Here is an 11,273-nt window from a genome sequence, read left to right as displayed (position 1 = left end):
TTTTACATTTTTCTCTGGATCGATGATGCTCGAGTCTTTTAAAAAAAAACTGGCTTTGGTCTCCGCTGAAACTTTAATTATCGATGACCTTTTAAAGTCTTGAAGCCTCTCTGTGTGTCCAAAAGGCCGGTATTTTACATTTTACACAAGTATCAGCTGACACTCTTATCCAGTGACTTACGAGTGCAACACAGAAGAAGCTTCAGCTCCTTAATCAACATTTCAAGCAACCGATAGAAAGGAAGTCAAGGGTCAAAGGTCACAGCGCTGTGACAATAGATGGACCTAATATTCCTGCGACCCTAACATGATCACAGATGATGGATGTTGAGCTACGGAAAGAAATAAAAGCTGAAAAAAACACAGACAGGAGACATGTGAGTGAGAGGAGGAAGGCTAACAAGCCGCTGTCGTCTGATGTGTAATGACACGTTTTAAACCGGGTGACAGGTCATCTCATTACACTGCTGATGAAACCACGCTACGACGCACAACACCCCCGAAACAAACAACCATGGAGACCTCATTACTGCAAATAGATCTGCCCTCTGTGTGTGTGTGGCATGTGTGTGTGTGTGTGTGTGTATGTACATCCATAATGAGCCAACTCCTACCATGAGAGAGCCTGTATCATGTATGTCTGTGTGTGTGTGTGTGTGTGTGTGAGTCATATGAAGCTGGAGGAGAGAGACACTGACTGCTGTGTGAGTGACATGATCTCAGAAAAAGTGTGAAAAGAGAACAAACTCTGAAACGCAGATTTACCTGCTGTGGACACAAATTATGTGAAAATCACGTTCCTCCACTACAAATTCTGTGACAAAAACACAAACCGGACACGACATTTTCAGCTGCAGGTCGGCTTAAGGTTTGGGAAAGACTTTGGTCGGTTAAATAAGAAAACTTTCACTAAAAATAAAAACCACAACACCTGACTGTCCCTGAGCTGCTGCACTGTGACTCTACTTCCTGTTTACAGTCACGTCTCCTTCATGGAACCGCTTCCTGCTGGGAACACGGAGTCTTAACACTTTATGTGCCACCGACACGTAGGTTGGTGTTAACAAGTCGTGTTCATTTCATGTATTTGTGTGAGATCAGGTGGGAGCGAGTCATTCCTCCGTCTGCTGCGGCCGTAACAGACCTGCAGCTTCGCCCGTGAGGAGGATTCTGGCTTCCTGTCATGTAAACAAAGTCTTCTGCATACAGGATCCAGCACCCAGAGCGTCAACTGGCTTCATGTTGATGAGTGGATGGTGTGCCGTCAAGCTACCAGTAAACATGCTAGTGGACGGGTGGCTCAGTGGTCATGTGACCAGGCTGCCAGCGTGTCCTTGAGCAAGACACTGAACCGCCGCCTGGAGTATTCCTCTCCAGTTTCAGGGATTTTGGATCATATCCGGATCCTTTTTTTTTTTTTTTTTTTACGCCTAAGGCCAAAATGAACGATCTAAATGTTTCAGAGGCTTTTCCATCCTGACAAGAAGAAAATTCTAGAGGAAAGACTGAATACTTGTAATTTTTTGGGCAAATTTAAAGACGTTGAATATCGGCGTATTGGCAGCTTCAGCACACAAATATCGGTATTGGCATTAGCCATCACAAAACGATATTGTTCGAAGCCTGGCAGGCAGCTATCAGCTGCTTCTTCAGTTCACTTCAGATTTTATCGTCCTGTCATGTGTTCCCTCTCTCTTCCCCCTTGTCTGTCTCTCTCTCAACTGTAGTCCAATAAAGCAGAAATAATGGCTTAAAAAACAAACGAGGGCCAATCAGTGACAAGATGCATCGTCCCTTCAAGTTCCATCAAAATCAGAACGCTGGTGCAGCAGTTGGCCTTTCAAAGTTTAAAATTTGACCTTTAATTAATTATACTGACTGGACATCAGACCAATCAGTATGATGTTTGGGAACATGTTGACAGTCAGCTAACTATCAGCTGACAGAAAGTAGATTTCAACAAAGTGTCACTCGCCTATTTGGTGCGAGAGACGATGTAACCTGAACACTGACGCTGAGAGGAACCCTAAATATCTACAGATGTTTTTAACCCAGACACTGAATATCTACAGATGTTTTTAACCCAGACACTGAATATCTACAGATGTTTTTAACCCAGACACTGAATATCTACAGATGTTTTTAACTCAGACACTGAATATCTACAGATGTTTTTAACCCAGACACTGAATATCTACAGATGTTTTTAACCCAGACACTAAATATCTACAGATGTTTTTAACCCAGACACTGAATATCTACAGATGTTTTTAACCCAGACACTGAATATCTACAGATGTTTTTAACTCAGACACTGAATATCTACAGATGTTTTTAACTCAGACACTGAATATCTACAGATGTTTTTAACCCAGACACTGAATATCTACAGATGTTTTTAACCCAGACACTGAATATCTACAGATGTTTTTAACCCAGACACTGAATATCTACAGATGTTTTTAACCCAGACACTGAATATCTACAGATGTTTTTAGTGACACATTATAGTCACTTGATAGGAAGTTGAGTATCAGCATTGGACTATCCAAATAAAGTGTGACCTAATTTTGTAAATACAATAAATAAAATTAAATAAAAGTAAATAAAAAAACACGAAGTCTGATCCAACATTAAAGGGGAACGCCACTCAGTTTGAGAATTCAAGCAAGTCTCACTAATCCACTGTCTGTATGTCAGCGTTCCCACTGTCGTCCTGGTAGAAAATCCCAGGACTTTTCCAGGACTTTCCAGAACTAAGTCAGAGCGCTTTTCCATGACCATGACCTGAAACTGCTCTTCCTTCCTGGTTTGTTGATGTTGTTTTTCAGTCTGGGTTCCACTCTAGTGGGGCTAAAAACCCTCTGATGCAGTGAATGTGATAAAAAGTGACCCGTTTGGAAAATTCCCTGACTTCCCTGGAGAATTTATCAAATTCCCTGACTTCCCTGTCTGGAATACACCTCTAAATTCCATGATATTCCAGAAATTCCAGGACCATGTAGACTGATGTGTATAGAGTCTATATACAGACTGATGTGTATAGAGTCTATATACAGACTGATGTGTATAGAGTCTACATGTAGACTGACAAATGTCACCAAGATGAATTGCTGTACATTAATTGTAATATAATAATAATAATCACAATTCTAATGCTGAAATATAATAAATATAATTCTTAATTTTAGCGGTGTTCCCCTTTAAATGGATATGAAAATCTAGAGGAAAGATGAAAGTCAGAATAGAACAAATTAAATATGAATTCAGCAGAGAGGCGTTGCATTAATCGTTTGTCTTCGGGGAAAAGAAACTCATTTAAACTCGTTCATCCTGCCTGTAATTAGATCGCTTCATTTGCACATGAAATCATTTAGCGTCTCCTTCCTGTCAGAACTTTGTTTTGCACTAATGAGCGACCTTTAACAATATGGAGATTTTAACCCTCTGTCTGGACTGATCAGCTGATCAGCTGATGTCGGTGTGCCGTGTGTTGTGGTGATGTCATATGTTTTATTTTTATTTTATGTTATACTTTTCTGTTGTTTTTTATTGTTTAATTTTGTGTTTTCTCCTGTAAGGCCTGTGCTGATATGAAAATATCATAGTACAATTAGCTTGACCAAAATTATCTTGATATACGATATTATCTCGAATCATTAAAAACATTAAAACTTTAAAAACAGTACTGTAATATACTTCCATTATATTTTATCACATTTATCACAAGACAGCTGACTTTTTTCTTAAAAAGCAAATGATAAAACACTGGTTTAGCTTATAGAAACTGTAAGGAGAGTTTTAAACAACACAAATAAAAATCCAAATAACAGCATCTGAAATAAATAAAGTCAAAATATTCTCAAATAAAGTTCATCTGCTTCTGTTCTTTTTTTTTATGTGTATATTGTGAGTGTTCCTTACTGTCTTTTTTCTTTTCCATGGTAAAAAAATCTAAAATGTACACCCACATGCTTATTGTTATGTTGTTTAAAACTGTTTTCAATAAAAATATATTGCAAAAAAAATAAAAAAAATAAACAAAATAAAAATAAAGTTAATCTGGTCTGCATCCACTTTAACTCAGTCAGCAGCATGAATAGAATAATTTATTAGAGGAAAATAAAACATCAATGATGACAGATGAGAGGGTTATCACGGTCGTCACGGTAATAAATATTAGCATCATAACTGTTATTGTTTTTTACCGCAATATATAGTAATACCAGTTATTTTTCTGAAGTGAACTGAAGAAACAGCTGGCAGCTTCCTGCTAGGCTGACGCTGAGAGATACCTTTGTGTTGAAGCTGCCAATATGCCGATATTCAACATATTTAAATTTGAACTTTTTCATGCCCAAAACATTCCAAGTATTCAGTGTTTCCTGTGGAATTTTCTTCTTGTCAGGATGGAAAAGCCTCTGAAACATTTAGATCTTTCATTTTGGCCGTTGGCGGAAAAACAAATGGATCCGGATATAATCCAAAATCCCTGAAATACAGAGGCGGAAAAAGTCCTTAAATCCTTTACTTCAGTAAAAGTAGCAATACCATCATGGAAAAATACTTCATTAAAAGTAAAAGTTCTGCATTCAAAAGTTTACTTCAGTAAAAGTCTAGAAGTATTAGCAGTAAAATGTAGTGAAGTATGAAAAGTGAAAGTCGTCATTCTGTCAGAGAGTTAAATTATTGAAGCATGAACCTGTGAGAAGTATTTTAATGTTGTCGTCTAACTGCTCCAGATACTGTTGGAGTTTAAACTCTAACAATGCAACATATTTTATGAGCTTATCGTATGTTTTGCGTGTAAAACCTTATTCTGCAAAGTAACTAGTAACTCCAGCTGTCAGATAAATGTAGTGGAGGAAAAAGTACAAGATTTCCCTCTGAGATGTAGTGGAGGAGAAGTAGAAAGTCTCACAGAATGGAAATACTCAAGTAAAGTGCCAGAACCTGAAAATTGTACTTAAGTACAGTACTTAAAATGTACTTAGTTACTTTGCACCTCTGCTGAAATGACGACAACACCGAGAGGAAAACTGACAGCGAGCGATCAGGCAGCGGCTCAGACTCCTGCTCCAGGACCGACAGACAGGACGGGACCTGTGACCGCCTGCTTACGGGACGCTCTCTCTGGCCTCGTACCTGCGTGTCGCGGCTGAAGACGGCCACGCCCCTGTCGGGCCTCCTCCTGGGCGGAGTCTGCACGGCGGCGTGGTGAAACTCCGCCCCCGTCAGCCGGTGCCTGAAGCCCCCCAGGAAGAGCTTCTGCTGGGGGGGGCGCTCGATCTCCACCACCACCTGCTGGAACTCACCCTGGTCTGGAGAGAGAGGGAGAGAGAGAGAGAGAGAGGGAGAGAGAGAGAGAGAGAGAGAGAGAGGGAGAGAGAGAGGGAGAGAGAGGGAGAGAGAGAGGGAGAGAGAGTGAGGGAGAGAGACAGAAAAAGAGAGACAGAGAGAGAGTGAGTGTACTGTATAGCGTTCCTGTATCTGCTGTTTATTGTAGTCCAGTGTATCACATCTTAACGCTGCCTGAAATTGAATTTAACATCAGTATAAAAACCAAAAAACAGCAGCAAAGCTGTCACAAGCAGCCTGTTTCTGATTGAACATAATGAAAGTTGTAAATGGTCAGAATAAGAAAAAGGACAGCAGGAAATGAACAGTTAAGGGACGTGGAGTCTAACTGTAAAGCAGACAGGATGCAGACTGAACTGCTGACCTGCTCTGGATTCATCTGAGAAACCTGACATTATGTTACATTGTGTAAAAAATAGATTTATAATAACTGTATTTAAGACTTTTTTTCAGAGGTTTAATGACCTGTGGATAACCTGGACGAGTGCAATTACAGCACTATTGTCCATATATCAGGCTATAATGAAGCAATAAGCCATGAGCGGCTGAGCTTTACAGCGGTTTAACTGACCGAGTGCAGGAAAACCCTCTGACAGCAGCTGTTCTCAGATCAGTGTAAAGCAAGTGGCTCACTGCTTTTATAGAGCAGCAGTAGAATGAATGTTCACTATGTTCAATAAACTTTTATAATAAATATTAAATATAGTAATTCTTATAATATACCTTATAAATCTTAATGCATCTTTAAAATCTTATTTTCAATTTATAATAATGAAATAGCAATAATTAAATGTTAATCTTCTGCTAAATAATAAAGTTGTTGAGCAGTAGCTAAACAAAGCGAAACATAAGCAGCTGTATGAGTGGTGAACTTCAGTTAGAACATTAATATTTACATTAGCTGTCAGGTGGGTGTTTATAGATCATAATGTTATATTTACATTACTGTAAAGGTGTGTGTTAATTGGTTATTTTACAACGGCTTTGAGTGTGACTCAGCCAGTCAGAACTGAGGATAGGAGCTATCTATTTTATAAATAATCCAGATAAGAGGCATTCTTAAACTGCTACACCTCCTGGACCACACACACACACACACACACACACACACACACACACACACACAGGACAGTGTGGAGGAGCTCGTACCTGTGTGGACTCGGACGGTGATGACGTCGGGCATGCTGTCCTGCTGGGGGGGGCGCAGCGGGCGGAGCGGGTGGCCGGTCGGGTCGGAGGAGCTCATCTCCAGCTGGATGGAGCCGTGAGGCTGAACGCCGAGCGCCATGAGGCTCTGCTGCTCCTCCACCACCCCACCTGCACCCAGAGACCCAGGCTGAGCTTCACCCACAGAGACCCAGGCTGAGCTTCACCCAGGCTGAGCTTCACCCACAGAGACCCAGGCTGAGCTTCACCCACAGAGACCCAGGCTGAGCTTCACCCACAGAGACCCAGGCTGAGCTTCACCTACAGAGACCCAGGCTGAGCTTCACCCACAGAGACCCAGGCTGAGCTTCACCCACAGAGACATGACTTCACCCACAGAGACCCAGGCTGAGCTTCACCCACAGAGACCCAGGCTGAGCTTCACCCACAGAGACATGACTTCACCCACAGAGACCCAGGCTGAGCTTCACCCACAGAGACCCAGGCTGAGCTTCACCCACAGAGACCCAGGCTGAGCTTCACCTACAGAGACCCAGGCTGAGCTTCACCCACAGAGACCCAGGCTGAGCTTCACCCACAGAGACATGACTTCACCCACAGAGACCCAGGCTGAGCTTCACCCACAGAGACCCAGGCTGAGCTTCACCCACAGAGACCCAGGCTGAGCTTCACCTACAGAGACCCAGGCTGAGCTTCACCCACAGAGACCCAGGCTGAGCTTCACCCACAGAGACATGACTTCACCCACAGAGACCCAGGCTGAGCTTCACCCACAGAGACCCAGGCTGAGCTTCACCCACAGAGACCCAGGCTGAGCTTCACCTACAGAGACCCAGGCTGAGCTTCACCCACAGAGACCCAGGCTGAGCTTCACCCACAGAGACCCAGGCTGAGCTTCACCCACAGAGACATGACTTCACCCACAGAGACATGACTTCACCCACAGAGACATGACCCAGAGAGACCTACCGTGCAGAGAGACCTACTGTGCAGAGACGTACCGTGCAGAGAGACCTACTGTGCAGAGAGACCTACCGTGCAGAGAGACCTACAGTGCAGAGAGACGTACTGTGCAGAGAGACCTACTATGCAGAGAGACCTACCGTGCAGAGAGACGTACCGTGCAGAGACCTACTGTGCAGAGAGACGTACCGTGCAGAGACCTACTGTGCAGAGAGACCTACCGTGCAGAGAGACGTACCGTGCAGAGACCTACAGTGCAGAGAGACCTACTGTGCAGAGACGTACCGTGCAGAGAGACCTACTGTGCAGAGAGACCTACCGTGCAGAGAGACGTACCGTGCAGAGACCTACTGTGCAGAGAGACGTACCGTGCAGAGAGACCTACAGTGCAGAGAGACCTACTGTGCAGACGTACCGTGCAGAGAGACCTACTGTGCAGAGACCTACCGTGCAGAGAGACGTACCATGCAGACAGACGTACCGTGCAGAGAGACCTACCGTGCAGAGAAACCTACTGTGCAGAGAGACCTACCGTGCAGAGAGACGTACCGTGCAGAGACCTACTGTGCAGAGAGATGTACCGTGCAGAGAGACGTACCGTGCAGAGAGACCTACCGTGCAGAGAGACCTACCGTGCAGAGATGTACCGTGCAGAGAGACCTACCGTGCAGAGATGTACCGTGCAGAGAGACGTACCGTGCAGAGAGACGTACCGTGCAGAGAGACCTACCGTGCAGAGATGTACCGTGCAGAGACCTACTGTGCAGAGATGTACCGTGAAGAGAGACCTACCGTGCAGAGAGATGTACCGTGCAGAGATGTACCGTGCAGAGAGACGCACCGTGCAGAGAGACCTACCGTGCAGAGAGACGTACCGTGCAGAGAGACCTACCGTGCAGAGAGACCTACCGTGCAGAGATGTACCGTGCAGAGAGACGCACCGTGCAGAGAGACCTACCGCGCAGAGAGACCTACCGTGCAGAGAGACGTGCAGCAGCTCCGCAGGAACCTTCAGCTCCGAGGCGAAGTGGCGCTTCAGCTCCTGGATGCTGAGGCCGATGGCGAAGGCCACGGTCATCACATGACCCTCCGGCACCAGCCTCACCTTCACTGCAACCAAACACAGAGTCACCTGGGGGCGTGGCGGTGGGCGGGGCTTCTCTCAAAAAGGCATATAACATACGAACGGATTCACGTAACACCAACAGACTTTGTGTAGAATGTGAACAGGCAGATCTCATGTCCCATTCAGGTCCAGTCGGGAAAATGTGGAACCAGTCGGTGATGTGGCATGGAAGAAATTATTAACTTTTGGTGGAAATCCGACATGTGGAACTGGAATATGTTGCCAGCTGCAGAGTGCTGGAGGAGGGAGGAGCTCTACTGAGGGACGGAGAGTTTAAAAGGTTTATCTCACCTGCACAAAGCTGCCATTTCTCTCTTCTGTTGTTTTCTCATTATATTCTGTGGTTTTATCACTCCACAAATAAACAAAACTATATTAGTATGAAATTGAACAAGGGGCGTCAACTGGGTTTAGCTAGGTGTGGAACTCTCCATATATCAGTCTAGGTGAGTCGGTTTATCTTTATAATGGAGAGCAATGATCCGGCAAAAATCACCAGAAATCTAGCTGGAAGCCAAATCTAAAAAATCCCATCAGTCAGCATCAGGACCATCCCTCTCAGTAATAATTTATCACACTGACCAAATAAAAATAATCATCAGTCAGAAATGTAATGGATATCAACAGGTTTGGTGGTAATTGATCTCAGAGGCAGAGACTTTGTCAGAGTTTAGGGTTTAGTGGATCGATGCCTCTGAACTGAACTGAAACTACTCTGTTCATTAGTTCTTATCAGTGAATGTTTCATGTTGTTCCGGCTCAGAGTCTCACCAGTCGCTGTTGAGTTTCCCACATCGTCTGTTCTGTCTCCATGCTGCTCAGCGTCAGTCAGGTCGGTCTGGGAAGCTGCTTCCTCCAGCCCACCTGCAGGTTCAGCAACGTCAATTTAACACTTTAACATGAGTTTAAAGTCTAGTGGAATGAAATTGAGGACCAATTCCGCTGCAAAAATATAGCTGAATACAAATAATAATAACACTAACACCTGTAAGAATCGAGGCCTACATAAATTGATTTCTCACTAGGTCGATTCAGCATGTAATTAACTGTATATTTGTCACCTCAGACTCCGAGCTCTTTTAACAAAAACGTTCCTCTACAGAAACACATTTTCTGTGACTTCCTAGCTGCTCCTCTGATTTGCATTTCATTTTCTTTCCTGTTATGTTTTATTTGGTAAGTGTCTTTTTCTGTAGCAGAGAGTTGAGATTCGTTTCATAAATAAAATTATATAATTACTGTTATTATAATTAAGACGAAAAGAAGAAAGAAGAAAAGACGAAACTTTGATGATCCCTGCAGGGAAATTGTGTTATAGCAGCAGCATATAAAACTAGGAAACAGCAAATAAAAATCTAATTTAAGTAAGATTAGAGCAAATGAGAATTATACAAACATCCAATTTCAGCACTAGAACATGTTGAGTAGAATTTAGTTTATGATTTAATATATGATTTAAAAGTACGGTATGAATTAAAAGTATGGTATGAATTCCAGCATTATGAGGGTGTGCAAAGTAACAGCAGCAGAACTTACTAAGACAAAGAAACAACGAATGAAAATACAATTTTAATGTGAATATAAATGAACAAACTACGAAATATATGCAGTATGAAACAGATGGAAACATTATATTATCAATATATATGCAATGTATAACAATGAGAAGGACATTGACAACATATAACATTATTATCCTTACTCTTCATTTTTTGATTTCTTGATCTGACACATTTCCAGACTCTTCCAGCACCTGCAGGTAGACTCACCTGAGTCCAACATGGCGGCCTGCCGGGCCGGCGCGTCACTTCCTGGATCTCTGTCGTCCTCCCGCGGCTCCGCTGCGGTGCTGCAGTCTGGATGAGGGTTTGTCTCTGGGGTTTCTTCTGTTTCAGCTGCTTCTGCTGCTTCTGCCGGGTCCAGGTTTTCCTTATCCTCGTCTTCTTCATTAACACTTTGGTCCGACATGGCAGCTGTAGCGTTAGCTCACCAGCTAGCTGAAGTTAGCTCGAGTCCAGTCAGTTAAAGCCAGGTGAAGTTATTTAAACGTGCAGTTCGTCCGACAGCGCTGCTGAACAACGTTAACAGCGTGGAGACGGTAGTAAAGTTATCCACCGTCAGTCTTTTAAACTTCTTCTTTAATCCCGAGTCTGTTTCATTTGATTAATTTAACAAGACAGCGAGCTAGCATAGAGAGTATTGTCCTGCCACCGTTAGCTTGGTTTCCAGGCAACACCAGTGTTTACACGCTGCCATGGTAACCGTACGCCGAACGTCACCTTCCTGATTAAGAAAATATTTAAGCAAAATCACGCGAGGAGTGCTTATATAATGTACATAACAGTATATATTATTATTATTTATCCCTTATTGCGTTTATATAACAGTTCTATAAACAAAGCTATTTATCAACCAGTGGTAATTTGATGTCTTTTATCTGTCTCCGCCGACAGAAACAGTTCAGTTCTCTGAACCTGCTGACCTGCTGTACAGCGGAGTGATACATACAGTGAAACGTCCCAGTGCTGTTAGACTGTATATCAGCTGTCCAATCAAATTACTCGACTAACTGTTGTATATAACATTATTTTTACACAACAAATATTGTTGTCATCTTTGATACCACACACAATTTACCCATTATGGTTAATATAATTAT

The 11,273-nt window shown here is 43.1% G+C and overlaps 1 protein-coding gene across 1 annotated transcript in view; it reads right to left on the bottom strand.

Annotated features, from left to right (window-relative positions):
- The window catches only part of iqub (IQ motif and ubiquitin domain containing), an 18,161-nt gene extending 7,579 nt beyond the window's left edge, over window positions 1-10,582 (bottom strand). The window contains exons 1-5 of the mRNA XM_078282992.1: window positions 10,384-10,582; window positions 9,386-9,478; window positions 8,464-8,598; window positions 6,508-6,675; window positions 5,146-5,321 (exon numbers count right to left, since the gene is read on the bottom strand). Of these exons, the coding sequence (XP_078139118.1) occupies window positions 5,146-5,321; window positions 6,508-6,675; window positions 8,464-8,598; window positions 9,386-9,478; window positions 10,384-10,582 (771 nt within the window). The remainder of the gene's footprint in view (window positions 1-5,145; window positions 5,322-6,507; window positions 6,676-8,463; window positions 8,599-9,385; window positions 9,479-10,383) is intronic.
- Between the last annotated feature and the right edge of the window lie 691 nt (window positions 10,583-11,273).

The sequence above is a fragment of the Centroberyx gerrardi genome, chromosome 4 (genome assembly GCF_048128805.1).
Source record: "Centroberyx gerrardi isolate f3 chromosome 4, fCenGer3.hap1.cur.20231027, whole genome shotgun sequence".
Classification (NCBI taxonomy): domain Eukaryota; kingdom Metazoa; phylum Chordata; class Actinopteri; order Beryciformes; family Berycidae; genus Centroberyx; species Centroberyx gerrardi.
Note: the sequence above shows the minus strand (reverse complement) of the source record. Positions and strands in the feature narration are given on the sequence as shown.